The 15,855-nt window shown below is 42.6% G+C and overlaps 2 protein-coding genes across 4 annotated transcripts in view; one reads left to right on the top strand and one right to left on the bottom strand.

Annotated features, from left to right (window-relative positions):
• LOC129744484 (Ig-like and fibronectin type-III domain-containing protein 1) overlaps positions 1-15,855 on the top strand; it is a 707,683-nt gene that overhangs the window by 301,706 nt on the left and 390,122 nt on the right. The gene's annotated exons all lie outside the window — the stretch shown is intronic.
• On the bottom strand, positions 1,447-15,318 carry LOC129742843 (uncharacterized). The gene is made up of 9 exons (XM_055734779.1): positions 13,272-15,318; positions 12,781-13,178; positions 12,422-12,698; positions 4,485-4,598; positions 2,751-2,860; positions 2,518-2,706; positions 2,317-2,365; positions 1,856-2,030; positions 1,447-1,807 (listed from the first exon to the last, which is right to left on the bottom strand). Exons 1-9 carry the CDS (start codon positions 15,316-15,318, stop codon positions 1,447-1,449), a joined length of 3,720 nt encoding a protein of 1,239 aa, XP_055590754.1.

Below are 15,855 nucleotides of genomic sequence, written 5' to 3'. Positions count from 1 at the left end.
AGAAAATCACCGACAGGATGAGGAGCTCGAGGACCCACTCCCAACGATGAGTAAAGTTAAGGAAGCCATTTGTCATCTGAATAGCAACAAATCGGCTGAGAAGGACGGTATCGCGGCTTAACTTATCAAAATGGGCTTGAATAAGTCGGCCGATTGCCTGCACTGGTTGATGGTCCGGATCTGTCATACAGAACAGCTACCGGAGGAGTGGAAGGAGGGGGTAATTTGCCCTGTGTAAAAAAGGGCGACGAATTGGACTGTGAGAACTACCAAGCGATCACTGTCCTCAATTTCGCCTAAATAATGTTGAACCGAATCCTACTCCGCCGCCTTACCCCACAAGCAAACAGGTTCGTGGGAAGTTATCAAGCCGGTTTCATGGCCTACGACGAAACGGACCTTACGGCAAATCCTCCAAAAATACCGTGAACACCAAGTCTCTACGTACTATCTATTCATAGACTTCAAAGCCACATACGACACGATCTACCTTGACGAGCTATGGAAAATCATGGACGAGAACGGCTTCTCCGGAAAGCTAACCAGACTGATCAAGGAGACGATGGATGGAACGCAGTGCTGTGTGCGGATTTCGGATGAATTGTTGAGTTCATTCGAATCGCGCAGGAGGTTTGAACAAGGCGATGGACTATCCTGCATGATGTCCAACGTGGCGCTAGAAGGTGTTATTCGACGAGCGGTGGGCGAAATGCGAGGCATGATTTTCAACAGATCAAGTCAACTTATATGCTTTGCCAATGACATTGATGATCTGCGGCGGTGGAGTAGATCTACGTCTACGTCCAAGATGAAGTATATGCTGGCCTGTAGATCCGAGACCAACCGAGCCCGCTTGTCCAGTAATAACAATATCACGTTCGACAGCGACGAGCTGGAGCTGGATCCATCTCAGCTCACTGGTCACCGCAGACAACGACACCAGCCGTGAGATCCGGCTGCGAACTATTAGCGGAAGTCGTGCCTACTGTGGACTCCACAAGCAACTGCGGTCGAGAAAACTTAGCCCCCGCACAAAGTGTAACCCTAACACTCATTGAACCGGTTGTCCTTTACGGGCCCGAGACATGGATATTGCTCGAGGAGGACCTGCGCACACTCGGTATTACTTGTCGGTATTATAAATGTTTACGTCATCACACGGTTAAGGGAAACAACACAAATTGGGTCCATGGTAACACAACAGTGTTGTTAGATATTCTTCGTAAAAGTATCAAAGTACTAACTGAGAAATGAGGACATTCCCGGTTATGGAATATGCAAAATGGAAAGTGACTTAACGAACCAACCTGAATGAAGATAATTCTATTCCACCACCGAAACCTGTGATGAATACTCCATTGTCAACAGGTTATGGGCCCAGATACTTCTGGAACATTGGAAAACGAGTTAGTGAGAAGGGTACTCTAAAGTTTATTAGACTTGCGGTTAGCAAGTGCTCCAACAGCCAGCGCAGAAGGACCAGCCCGGATCGTGGGGCCAGCGAGCAGTTAGAGGACCACCGCAGAGGACCAGCCAGCTGATGGAGGACCACCAGCGTAGAGACCAGCCAGTGAAATGTCCGCCAGAGGTCGATTCCGGGGAGGTTCGAGGACCGAGCTGGTTACTTCTGATGCCGTCGTGAGTCACGGTGCGGTTAGCAAGCGTGAAATCACGTCCGGCGGCCGGGAGGAGTCTCAGGATCCGCAACCGGGGTGCGCAGAAGTGGACAGGTCCAACTGGAGCGACACCCCGGTTTAATTGGGCGGTGCTAAAGGAGAGAGGGTTACTCTCGCGCTTTGGCTGTGCGCTGTGGTCAGCAGATATGACTTGATTCAAGTGAAAAAAAAAAACCAACGCAGAGGATCGCCAGCACAAAGGCCACGAGATGCTCCAGGTTAGCCAGAAGTACAAATGGAGTTCAATGCCGAGAAGTTGGATTCCAAGAGGGTTAGTCTCGATGCGGTCTCGAGGAACGCTACGGTTAGCATTATAAGTTTTATAACGACGGCCGGAAGGAGGACTCTCGGGATCTGCAACCAGGATTGGTAAGGGTCTAATATTCCAGATGGAGTGTTAGACCGCATCAAAGGATGGGAGAAACTGCTTGGTGAGAGAGTTACTCTTGTTAAATTGAGCTGCACTTTGGTCAGCATGCGTGATATCATCCAAGGTTGCTGTATGATTTTTCTGTGGTTTTGGAGAAGGTGTTTCGGACGACGGTTATTTACCAAACACTTGAAACTAGGCCTTCGGCTAGCTCCGGACTCCAGCCAATCTCAGGGTCGGCTCGTCGTAACTAGGAAATCACTCACTTACCTGTTCGACCTTCGCTTTCTTCCACCCAGTTATAACCCGTATTTAGATGCTATTTCGGTGCACGCAATAAAATATACCAAATATTTACGGGGCAGCAAAAGGGGTATATTTAAACTGTTCAAGAATCTAACAAAATTTAGTTAAAAGAATCTAAAGGAAGGATCGATTTTATTTATTTATAAATAACACTATAAGACTCACTGCTTGCTGCTTCTGGACCCGTCGATGCTGCCGGACACCTGCTGGAACTCGCTGCCGTGGTACCACGTGTCTGGATCTTGGAGTTTCGCCGGGATACCAATAACCTGGCGTGCTGTCAGGGCTTCTTTCTCGGCCTCGGATTCCCTCAGAAGGGCCAGTCAGACGCTCTTGACTTGCGTCGACCCAGGCCTATTTCCGAGAGGGAGATGGTGGATGAAAACCGCAGTTTTCACGGTTGGTCCTTGGCCGTATGTTGACGGACAGCCGGTGTCTTCAGCCGTATGTCGACGGACGGCTTTTCGACCTTCTTGGGACGCACTAGGCACCTTTTTGGCTACGGTGCCTTTAGCAAATTGCACTTATTTAAGATACAATCACCAAGGTCTCAACTGTCACGACTCTTGGATGGTGGATGGTTAGTTGGCGGATAAAACAAAGCGCGCACAACGGTCGAACAACACTTAGCGGACTCGCGTTCCCAAGGGATCAAAGGCCGGCCCATTCGTGCGTCGGCCTTTTATCACCTCCCCCTGTACGACCAATCGGTGATGTCGACGATCCTGATTGGGCCACGTCATCCCCTTGGTGTTTCCGCATGTGGCGCGGATTTCGTATGTCGCAGATGTCTCGGCAGTGTCTCGGCTAAATGAGGTTACAGCAGTTGAGTCTACCTACTCTGCTACACTGAGAAAATACCTGCTAAATTCCTTTTTTCCAAAATAAATAAATTCGAATGCCCAACTAAATAAAAGATAAACTAAAAGTTATATAAATCAAAATTTTACTGCGTGAATATGTACATTTATCTACATTTTACCATTTTTAGGGCAAAACTGCCACCGAAATGCATAAAATGCAGGTTGTAACCGAGTAGGAGGTTACACACTTCAGCGACTCACTCAAGATCTGACGTTTGTTGCTGAACGTTGCCTACCGGCTATTTGGACCGCTCACAGCGTTTGAGCTAGAAGACAAAACTCCATGAAGCTGAAAGCCGAGGAGAATATTCTCGTGCTTAGGAGCTGCGCTGTGGTTAGCATGCGAGAGCTTGTCTTCGATGTTTGGAAGCTGTTCCAAGTGCTGCAGAGGAGGTGGTTTAGGCGAACGGTTAGTTGCCAGAGATTTCAACCACTTTTTTATTTCTACGGCATTTTGCATGAGTGCTGTCGATCGAAGTGTGGCTAATTTTCGAAGCTACCTTAGTAAAGTATTCTTAGCTACAAGAGAATACTTTTCGGGGTTACCAGAACACAACACTCAAGATATGTTCTACGAATGGTTCAGCGAATGGTGTGAGATGAGAGCAACTTTAAGGGTAGCGATGACGACGAAGACGATGATGGCCAAGATTTCACCAATCCTGAACCGGCTCTGAGGCGCGGGCGGCGATTCAGAGCTATTCATTTGCTAAATGAAACGCCGAGATAATTAAGGTTTCTGGAAGACCAACTAATACCACATAAGCCCAGCGGATAGGCATATCAGGCCTGAAGCGTGTTCTGCGGTAATTTCGACGTAAGACCGACATGACGTTGGTATACCGCAGAAACGCGAGCAGGGATTCAAATCGGGAATTTTACTTTGTGGACAACAAAACGTCAGAATACGGTCAGTCTGCCATCGACTGAAGCTGAGACTGGGGCTCTGTGCCATGCGATCAAGGAAGGTTTGTTGTTAACAAACTTCCTCGGTGAATTGGGTGTGGTTAACACTTCCTTCACATTGATGGATGGACAACACCCCACATCCAATACATGGAGGAGGCGCTGACTTATCAGCGGATGGAGCATTTGGACGTGAAGTATGCTTTCACCAGGGGAAATCGTAAGAAGCGGTCAGCTGTCTTTACGGCACATCTCGACTGAAGATCAGCCAACTGATCGTTGACGAATTCGTTACCCAGGGCGAGGCATGCGAAATTGTTCAGCATTCTCAATTGCGAAATGAGGGGAGGTGTTGAAACTTACCTGCCCGCTTTTGGATCCTCTGGGGCCAAACGTTTTTCGGATCAGAACTGCAGTACAGCAACGCTGTACAGAACCAAAATACGGGTTGTTTTCGTTCTTCATTCTCTTTGTGATCTATTTGCAATCGAAAAACAATGGATCAATGATTGCTGATGACAAATGTTTACATCGTCACACGGTTAAACGAGGCAACATAAATTGGTTTCGTGGTAACACAACAGTGTTTCCAGATATTCTGGGTAAAGGTATCAAAGTACTAATGGAGAAATGAGTACCTTCCCGGTTATGGAATAAGCGAAATGGAAAGTGACAAATAGCTAACTCTAATGTAATGGGTGGTTGTTAAAGTACTTAACGTACAAACCTGAATTTAGATAACTCTATTCCACCAATGAAACCTGCGTTGAATACTTCATTTTGAACAAAACCAAAGATGATATGATTGGAAAAGCACTACTGGCATAAAGTTGGCCGGTGGTTATTTCCATCCTTCTTCGTCTTGTGATGGGATAGGGAGGGACGTGAAAACTTTTTTATTTTGTTTCTTTCAGTCATACGCAATGCGGCTGCGCTGGGAGGTTAATGCCGGTGGTCTCAAATCGAATCATCGCGGCTCGGGTTTTATTTTACTGATGCCAATTACGCTGACATATCGATAATTCATGATTGGAGTAAAGGCTGAATTTTGGGCGCATGTATTCAAAATGCTGTTTTGATATGTCATCTTGCCCTTTGTTTTTTTTTTCAATTGAAAATTCTTATTTCTCAATGATGGTTTAAATGGTTTTGGTTTTGAAGGTTAGTGTTTCGATGTTGAATAAAAGAGTCTTTGTTTATCCACATAAATTAATCCCAATTTGAAGATCAGGGTTCTTTGTAGACTGCAAGCTAAATCTAAATTTAAAAAAGCTGTTGTATGTTTATACTCCATTGTACAGTATTGGAACGTGAGACCATATCGGTCAGCAGCAAATCAAAGGGATGCGCACGGTGGAATGGGAACGGCAATTGTCAATTTCAAACCAAAAATACCGAACCAACCCGATACCCGAGGGATGAGTCAAAATGGCCACCAAGGACTGCGGTCAAAGGACGAATGTCGATGCCGGTGGTGGTGCTTTGGGTTTTGGGAAACGAATAACAGCGCAGCATGGCTGAATTTGACTTTATTTATTTGACACCCAACCTCGATTGTGTTGACCATCGTCGACGTACTTGGTTTGGCGGTTGTGTTACGACATATACACAAATTTGGTGAAATAATTATCTGCACTGGCCGCGTCACTTTTTTGGTTGAATGAAAATTGTCGAACGTCATTCAATCGACAGGATAAATCACATTCACTTTTGAAAAAGTATCTGTTTTATGGAGGAAAAAGAGATGAAAAAAAACTTTTGAAATTATTGAAATGGTACGATAGGTCCGAGCTTAAAATTTATCAAAGGTTGGAATTTGGTTCAACATTTTGTATCCTTAAATAAAAACGAAAAAAAATGAAAAATATACATATTTTCCCTGCTGCATTAAACTGAGTAAATTTGTGGTCAGTCTGGAATATTTTTTATTAACGGTGGTATGAGTAAATTTGAACTTTTAGCTTGGTATAGGAAAATTTAATATTTTGTTCTGAAAAATCAACATCAGTATTATTTCATCTATAGAACCGAGCCTGCTAATGGTTTTGTGTCTATTTATAAGTTCTCTTAGGGAAATTTTCAGCTAAACAACTTTGTCAAAGTAACTTCGTATCTTTCTAGGTGAAAAGTTATAGCCTTTTGAATAAGGGTATGTCTTCTGGCATTGAAAAGCAATAAATTCAACTGACATCACTGCTGGTGCCAAGGAAGTATTGCTTGAAATGTAGTCATGTAATGCGAAACATATTTTTTTACAGAAACTTGAAACGCCAAAATCCAGAATGATCATTAACGCTATCAACGGTTTAAACAAATAGGTAATTATTTGGGATCAAATATCTATTTAATTCATAATACTAACAGTATTTTATTGAACGCATTATGGATGCTTCACTATACCACAAACGGGACGCAAGTTTATCCAATAACGTCAAGAGCCAGAATGCTAAAGCTCCAACAGCCCAGCTAGAACTACAAAGTCATCCCTTTTCGGTCAATATTTGCTTAGCGTCGTCAATCCATTCAGTCAGCCAGCAATGTTCAGCCAACCGTAGCATCAATTCATCTGGAAACTGTTTAGCGAATCGTGTGCCGTTAAAGTAGCTGGGGGTCGTAATTGAAAGTCAAAACTAACTTTTTATATGATTTGGTTTGTTTATTAAATTTATTACTAACTCTAACTAAGTAACATGAAAAGTTTGGAAAATTTTTAATTTCAGTATTTTAACATAGTTTCTGAAAATATGGGTTTAAAGTTAGGATTTCCCAAATACATTGTCTAGAATTTTCCACGTCTGCTTGAAAATTCCTAGATACACTCTCTGTTTCTGGAGATTCTCCCCAGATATCTCAAGTCGCCTGAGGCCACACTGTCAAACCGAATCTCGGAATCAATCAACCGAAGGGTTGCGGCCGCCTGTCATCGTTACCATTGAGAACGTGAAATCTGTTGGCTGGCGGCGGCACGCGTTTGGGTGGGTCTCATACCGATCATCAGACCGGCATCAGCAGAGATCAATCAAACACCCTCTGTTGTGACTGACTGACCCTCCTACGCCATCTTGTCATCATCATTGGCCTCCTTAATCTGGGCAGCATCTTATTGCCCTTGCCCTTGCTCTCGTTGATGATATGTTACCTCTAGACAATTACACAAGCTGAACTAATATAGACTTCGAACATTTGAAGCGTGTATCAATATCCTGGCTTACAAAATTTTGATATAATCAAACATGATGTAATATATATTGAACTTAGTTCTACATTTCTTATAAAAATTATTTGTCATCAGGGTTTGTTTTTAAGATTCCCGTTAAAATCTTTAAAAATATTAGTAAATTCTCACTGTGGAGCTTAAATCATTGGTTATTATTTACCTTAATATCCAGGCTTGTCATTGTAAAGGCAACACAGCAAAGTCATGATCCAGCCAGCAATCTCCAGTGATCCGTGTGAACTGTGAATGTAACCGGTTATATTGATAAATCTTCCTCAACTATTTCCCACATACTCCTAGCTGAGGTTCTCTTGGAATAATGGATAAATTGAGGGAGGGAGGAACTAATTCATTTTTCTTACCCCAATTAAGGGCCATCAAGCAGGGCTGCACGTGTTGGATGAGAGTTGGATCGTATCTCCTGGATATCTTACAACCGTAATTTGGTTGACTGTCAATACGTGTTGATTGACATATCAGTTTCAACGTGATATCTTATTGAATAAGAGGTAATTGTTGTGCTTAGAGATAAAACGCCTGTTTTTTTTTTTCATCTCACTGTTCGGATTTCTTCTTGTAAACATTTTTATAAATTGTCGAAATTGTTGAAACACAACCAAACGTCGCTGACTTTGAAGAACACCGTGAAAATTTAAATTATAAATTTGAATCCTTTACAGTATTCATAAAGGTGTTAAAAAGATAAACTTATTCACAAATATTCTGTAACTTAAAAGAAACTGACCCATGGTAAGTGTATTTTAAATTTAAGCCGGCTGAGTCTAGAAAGGAAAAATCCTTAAACCCTCAAACCCACAAACCCAAAAAAAAACACACAGAAATGGGGGAAAGGTTTCCTAAATGGGCCTATCGGGTTAAATGACCCTATGGCTGTTTGATGAAATGACTGACTAGACAGCTTATCTGACCAATGCATTTTGAGGGTGATACGCTTAGAACATAAGGCAAGAAAAATTTTATGAATTCACAAACTCAAAAAAATTTAAAAAATCATACAAGGATTTGATACATTTTGATGTAATATTTCGACTTTTCAAAATTATACGTAAAGAAGCTTAAAACAAAACTAGGATGGTTTTTGTTTCTTACTCAAATGAACTTTAGAAATTAAACATATTTCAGCATTTTTAAAGGTTTAAGAATGATTATATAGTGAAATAATAGAGTGTTTTTGTATGCCCCCATCATGTTTGTAAAACGCCTCCATCCTCAAATAACAGGTTAAATAGAATAAATAAATAATTTTTATCATTGAACCTTCAAATCTAAGCTCTGTATAACATCTTAAGAGAGAGAATTGAAGATCTAAAAACAGATTTGATAAAGTTTTTCTCATGGATGAACTGCCTCCATAGTATGGCAACCCTAACTTTTGTTTTATTCCATAATATTATAATATACATAGGTTTTTAAAAAACTTCACCTTTTTCGTACGGAAATTATTACTTTCTAGCAGTTTCTATGATATTATACGGAAATATTGCCCAAAAAACAAAAATTTTGTTCAAAACATAAATAAGCGCATTTAGCCCGCACGGTTTGAGGTTCGACATTTTAGACAACACTTATAATAAAATCATTTTCTTGGAACAGAAGAAAATTTTAACATAAAAATTACTCTAATGTATAGAAAACAGATGCCTGCACACGTGTACATAGTTTTTGTACACATATTCGATGTGATATTTGATTAAATCAATGTTCTGCTTAATAGGCGCATATAGCCCGCTCCTCCCCTAGCTTTTTATATATGACCCATTCCATGGACTTCTTCACCACAAAGATTTTTTTATTTTAAAATATTTGTTAAAATTTATATACACTATTGCATATACACTATTAGCGTTTTTATAAAATCAAATTGAAAAATGATTTTTTGAAGAATGCTTACAATTTTTCGCACTACATAAATTAGGTTAAACTAAACATTAATTAGGATCAACTCAACAACCCTAAAACATGATAAATACCAACGGTTTTCAGGATATCTAGGCGTTCGGAGCTTTTATTTATAGTGGATTTATAGTGGGTGGAAGAAAGGGTATTTTCAGATGAAACGCTACGGAAATAAGAACTTTCTTAAGGTTATCAACGCACTCTGAAGCAATGTTGCAACCAAAATTCGGATTCTCTTCAAACTTTAGAAGCCACGTTCACTGCTTTTAAAGAATTAAAATCGGTTAATAAATAAAGAAGTTACACCGGAGTAAACGAAATGATGTGACGCCAAGGCCGTGCGAATGGGGGGAGTTTAGGGGATAAACCTCCATGGAGATTTTTCCAAGTAAAGTTTTATTTTGAGGAAATGGGTTCACAGTCGTAACGGAAAATTACTGGATCCCAGAAGGTACTTAAAAATAACTGTTAAAAACATGTTAGGTAATTAGCTCTCCTCCGGCGGCATTCAATCCATATCAGTCTAGGCCTTGAACTTTTCATCAGACTTCGGCCTCCAAAATACTCCAAACAGCGAAGTCCATAGGGTTCAGGTCTGCCGAACTCGCCGGCTACTCGGAGCTCGAAATGAATCCTGGAAAATGTTGTGCAATCCAAAGTTGGGTTTTCTTCACTTCGTGAGTCGGCGCCGAGTCCTTTTGGAAAACCCAATCCCTGGAACCAAAATGTCGACGTGCCCACGGTTCGACAACATTCTGTAGAACTAGTTCCCGACATGTATTTTGGTTGATCTTCACTCCTTCAGGGACAAAAACCAGCGGAGTCGCTGCTGGTTTCTGTCGCCGGGTGGCCGTCAGCAAGTTGGCATGGCTTTGTGATCTGTCTGGCAACCAAACTCTGTCGTTCTGCTTATTCACGAACTGCTGTAAGGTGAAGAGTTTCTCGTCGGTAAACACGATATTTTTCAACCTTCCTTCCGCGGCCCTCTTTAGCAGCGCCTTCGCTCTTTTTACCCGTTCTTGTTTCTGCTTCACCGTAAGGTCTTGAACCTTTTGAATCTTGTAGGGCTTGGGCTTGGGCTTGGGCTGCCAATTTAGTGGCACTAAGACGAGGATTTCTCTTAAGGCGCTTCTGGACGAACTTCGCCATGGCAGGTGTCACCAAAGTAGGTCGGCGTCCACCACCATACCGTTTTTGGCACTTCCGGTCACCAGGCTATCTTTTGACTGTACGGTATACAAAACTTCTTCCCACACCTTATATATCGGACAGCTCACGAACTATATCCTTCTGCCATTTGCCAGCTAGGAATAAGGCAACCACAGCACTACGTTTCTGTTCGAAATCCATTTTTTCCGGATAACACCTGATAACAAAAGTAACACTTACATCCAATGATAGCTAAGATCTAATGTAAACAAAGCGACGAGGGATCGTTTAATACTGTTTCGTGTGCAACAAAATAATTACTGTTGAAGTAAAGTAGCAGTTAGGGTGGTCGGATTTACCGGCTTTTTTTTAAAATCCGGTATTTCGGTATTTGTAATTTATAAAACCGATAAAACCGGTAAAACCGGTATTTTTTAGAGTATAACGAATTCATGAAAAAGTTTCGTCTTATTGCAGTAGTAATGGCATAAAATCCTCACAATTTTTAACGCAATAGATTTAGCAACATTTTCAATTTTAAAAAATCGTATTGTGCGTTAAAATTTTCCCTTTGTCATAAATCTATCATCACCTTCATGATATTCATAATGTTTATCACCGTCATTTTAATGTTATAATTTTCAATGCAGAAATTATGAAAGTTTCATATAATTTTTAACAAATTTTTGTTCTTAACTCTGAAAAACAGTATTCAGATTGAAGAGAATTTTGCCCGAATTTATCCACTTTTTTTGGAAAATTAAACAATAAAAAACAACAAACACCTCCAAAACATAATTTTTTGAGCAAGTTTTATAAAAATAATCAAGAAAGGTTTTTTGGAAGCCAAAAAACGGTTTAAAATCTATCGATATCAATGAGTTTTGATGAAAAACATTGTTTTTCATTTTTTTTTTATTGATTTTTGTTAAGGAATTTCTGAGTATTGGGAAATTTCCCCGGATATTGGCCGGATTTATGATCTGGAAGTACCTTTCGAATCAGCGAAACGTATCAGCAGGATGGATCTCCAGGCGGCGCTCAAGTAAGTAATAATCTCTTCAGGCAGGTAAATATTAATTCCTTCGGGCAGGTAAGTATGGGTTTTCCAGGTAAGTACACTTTATTTTTTTGGTTTTCAGTACACTTAATTCACGGCAGTTTATTTAATCTACTTAACTTTATTACACTAACTAATTATTAACTAAATTAATTTCACAGGAACAAGTTTTACTTTCACTACAATGAATTCACGTTGGATGTAAACATATGCTCGCCGGCTCGATGATGACGTCTCCAGTGTGATGCCAAAAGAGAAACACCTGACTTTCCGAACGGCCTTTTATAAGTTAGGGATGCCGGAAACTCCTCTTTTTGTTTGGTTTCTCCTTTTGTTTCTTAGCTCCCGAACAACTGCCAGCATTCACCGAGTACAGCCCACTGCTAAACATCTGCCTTCATAACTGCACGGAAAAAATCCTTCAGGTGTTGAGGCTAACTTTTACTCATTTTCGTGCATGCACGAACATCCTGGCCCCTTCAGAAACAACGTTTCTGACGATGACTGCGAAGTAAGGTTTTCCATGGAGTGAGTGAACTTTGTTAAGCGTGGTGCTGATGATGATTGATGATTCCAATGTTTGTTTACATTGATCCGTCTCGCCTCAGTCGGTTGTGAAGTCGTTCGGTCGTGTTTTCTCTGATTGCAAATAGTATAGTGCCTTGAAAGTTTGCAAGCGGGAACCGGAACGTCGACTCGAACGGTGGTGTTATGTGGTTAGTATTGTGCTGTACATGTTGTGTGGATTGTGTTGTGTTCTCCTCGGGAAGTGAAAAGTGCTGCAATTTGAAGACCCAGTAGCGAAATTTGAGGGGAATACAGAGATTGGACAGGAACTCACCTGATCCAAGTAAAAAAGTGCCTTGGATAAATGTTATTTCTAGACTGGATCCGAAACGAGCTCGCTTCAAGAGGAAATCTTGTCTGATGTTGGTTGTTCATCGCCGGTTGTTTTACTTGATTCCTCCGACGATGATGCAATCGGCAGCAGGCAGATTTTTGACACCGGTCTTGTACAGGAGCCCTTCGGCGTTCTCAAAGTCACCACTCGGATGATTCCGTCTTCGCCAGGATGTGTCTGGATCACTCTTGCTGTCGGCCAACGCATTGGTGGGATGTTTTCCTCCTTCAAGAGAACCAGCTGGTTTTCTTTAATAGTTACAGGTGAGTGCACCCATTTGCTTCGTGGTTGTAATTTCGTTAAATATTCCAGGTGCCATCTTCGCCACAGATCCTGGAACAATTTTTGTACTCAGATGATTAAATGGTATTTCGCTCAGATCTTCGTCGGGAACAGCCTTTAATGAAGTCCCAACGAGGAAATGTCCGGGCGTGAGTGGCTCGAAGTCAGTCGGATCATCGCTTACGGGAACAAGAGGCCGGGAGTTAAGGCAGCATTCGATTTGATTCAAGAGTGTCTGCATGTCATCGAAGAGCAATGAATGGTCACGTACGACGCGGACAAAGTGTTTCTGGGCGGAATTGATGGCCGATTCCCACAGCCCGCCAAAGTGGGATGCTCTGGGCGGATTGAAGTGCCATCTAATGTGGCAATCAGCGCACTCCTGTTCAACCTTCTGCGCATGTTCAGTCTGGCGGATGAGTCGTTTGAGCTCGTTTTTAGCCCCGAGAAAGTTCCGTCCGTTATCGGAGTAGATGTCCGACGGTGGGCCTCGGCGAGATACAAAGCGTCGCAATGCTTGTATAAACTTGGCTGTTGTCAAATCGGATACTCATTCGATGTGTACAGCCTTGGTGCAGAAGCAAATAAAAACTGCAACAAATGCCTTTGTGGGTGCTGCTCGACGATGCGGATGTTTCAGCATAATTGGGCCCCAATAGTCAACCCCCGTCACCGTGAAGGGACGAGTGGCTGTGATTCGTTCCTTGGGCAGCTCAGCCATAAATTGCTCAACCAATTTTGGCCGAGCTCGGAAGCAAATGGTGCAGCGATGTACGACTACTTTGGCCAGATTTCTGGCCCCTATTATCCAATAGCGAAGGCGAAGTAGTCCGATGAGTAATTGTGGTGACGCATGAAGATTTCGTTGATGATAGCATTGGACAAGTAAAGCAGAAAAACGATGGTGATACGGGAGGAGGATTTGGTGCCTACTGTCGTATGTCAAGGATGCTCGATCTAGTCTGCCACCCACACGCATGACTCCATCTTGATCTAGGAAAGGAGTAAACCACCGGAGTCGGGATTTAACGGGAATGGACTTTGAGTCACGTAGAGCACTTGTTTCGTTGGGGAATTCCTGAAGTTGAACAAGACGAATGAGCGCTGATTCTGCATTTTGAATTTCCGTCTTTGAAAGAGTGCCAAACAACTTCTGCTGCTTCGTCCTTTTGGTCCGACAGTTTGAAATATACCGGAAACAGAATGCCGTTACCCGTAGCATGTGTTGGAACGATGAGAATCGTTCGACGAACAGATCAATGAATGAAGGATCAGCTGTTGATGTCAAAAGTTGAATCGGGGTTGATCGAGATTCCAACTGCGTTTCGAACGATTGATTTTGCTGTTTGACAGGCCAGTAGGATTGTTCGGTTTGCAACCACTGTGGACCTTTCCACCAAAGGTCACACGCGAGAATAGTTTCAGCGTCGATGCCTCTTGAGATGTGGTCTGCAGGGTTCTGCTGCCCTGCCACATGGTTCCAAGAAGGGCCCACCGTTGCCAGCTGGATTTTGGACACTCGGTTAGCGACGAATGTAGTCCACACTGATGGGCTGGCTTTCAGCCAGGCTAGAACTGTAGTTGAGTCGACCCAGAAAAATGTTGTGAATTTCGATTCAAAGGCGGAGCAGATCTTTTGGTAAAGTTGAGCAGCTTCTAGTGCTCCACAGAGTTCGAGCCGAGGAATGCTGCGCTTTTTCAAGGGTGAAACCTTCGATTTTGCCGTCAATAAGGATACCAAAACATTACCAGACGCGTCGGTCGATCGCAGATACGCACAGGCGCCATAAGCTTGCTCCGATGCGTCCGAAAAAAGGTGCAATTCAATGGAACTTGGTTCAGCCAACACAACACATCGAGGGATTCTCAGTTGCTCAAGCAGGGGCAACTGAGAGTAATATTTTATCCAATAATTGGAGAGAGAATCTGGCAGCGGTTGATCCCAGCCCCAAGGTTTGTCTTCGTCAGATGTAAGGCCCCACAGTGTCTGCATGAATATCTTGGCGGTTACGATGACTGGTCCAACCAATCCTAGGGGATCAAAAAGCTGGGCAATTTGCGAAAGAGCAATTCGTTTTGTCATGAGGGTGTCTGGAGGTTGCTTTGGTAGTTGAATGTGAAACCGCAAGTTGTCGGCTGCTGGTTCCCAGTGTAGGCCCAGGGTTTTGATGCACTGGTCTGCTGCAAGTTCGACCGAGGATTGGATAGCACGTCTTTCAGGGGAAACGCCGTCAAGAACAGATTCAACATTGGAGGCAAACTTCCGGAATTCAAATCCACCTGTTCTGCATAACTTGTCAAGCTGAGTTCGCAGTTCCGCTACCGTCGTTGGAGAGCTTCCACCGGTGAACAGGTCGTCGACATAGACATCTCTCTTGAGGATCTTAGCTGCTTCGGGAAAGTTCGATTCTTCGTCGTCTGCTAGCTGCTGGAGGACCCTGGTGGCCAAAAATGGTGCGCTGGCCGTGCCGTAGGTTACCGTTTTGAGCTCGAATGTCTGCATAGGATGTTCTGGAGAATTTCGCCAAAAAATTCGCTGGAGTGGAGTGTCTCTGTCATCAACCAAAATCTGCCGATACATTTGTTTAATGTCTGCGATGAGCATCACCTGATGAAGCCTGGATCTCAGAATGATAGCTCTTAAGTCATCCTGGATTACTGCGCCGACCATGAGCACGTCATTCAGGGATTTTCCCGCTGCTGATTTGCACGACGCGTCGAAAACGACGCGGACCTTGGTAGTGGAGCTGGTTTCTCGGATTACCGGGTGATGAGGCCATTGTCGTAACCGATGGTATTTTCTTTCACCTCTATTCCGACTTCTTCACACTCCGTTGCACCAGATCTCTACTTTTATTGCATCTGGTTTGATCGATACACAAAACACAAAACAACTGAACTGTTCTCGATAACATCTCTTTACAAACTGACTTGACGCTCCAATAATGGAAGCCCTGTTTGCTTTTCTCTCAATAAAGAGCTCCTTTATTCACCACGATTACCTGACCTGAATACCTGACGTCTCTGACGATCGGGATACGCTCTCGCTCTCATTACTCTCAGTCCTACGTTCATAGTAATTCAAATTGAAGTTATCTCCGCTCCGAAGTTATCTACAGCAAGGTATATTAATAATCAATTAATAGGTTGGGTAGCCTTCGTACAACAAATATCGTTACACTTTATTTTTCTTAATATTATAACCATC

The sequence above is a fragment of the Uranotaenia lowii genome, chromosome 2 (assembly GCF_029784155.1).
Source record: "Uranotaenia lowii strain MFRU-FL chromosome 2, ASM2978415v1, whole genome shotgun sequence".
Taxonomy (NCBI): Eukaryota; Metazoa; Arthropoda; class Insecta; order Diptera; family Culicidae; genus Uranotaenia; species Uranotaenia lowii.
This window is presented reverse-complemented; position numbering and strand designations above follow the sequence as displayed.

What these genes read in the sequence shown, in the direction of transcription:
- LOC129742843 (XM_055734779.1), bottom strand. Translation starts at nt 15,318, where the DNA reads ATGGTCGGCGCAGTAATCCAGGATGACTTAAGAGCTATCATTCTGAGA. An exon ending in TATGCTGAAACATCCGCATC is followed by an intron (nt 13,179 to 13,271) that starts GTCGAGCAGCAC and finishes ATTTGACAACAG; the next exon opens with CCAAGTTTATACAAGCATTG. An exon ending in TTGTGCTGGCGATCCTCTGC is followed by an intron (nt 1,808 to 1,855) that starts GTTGGTTTTTTT and finishes TGCTGACCACAG; the next exon opens with CGCACAGCCAAAGCGCGAGA.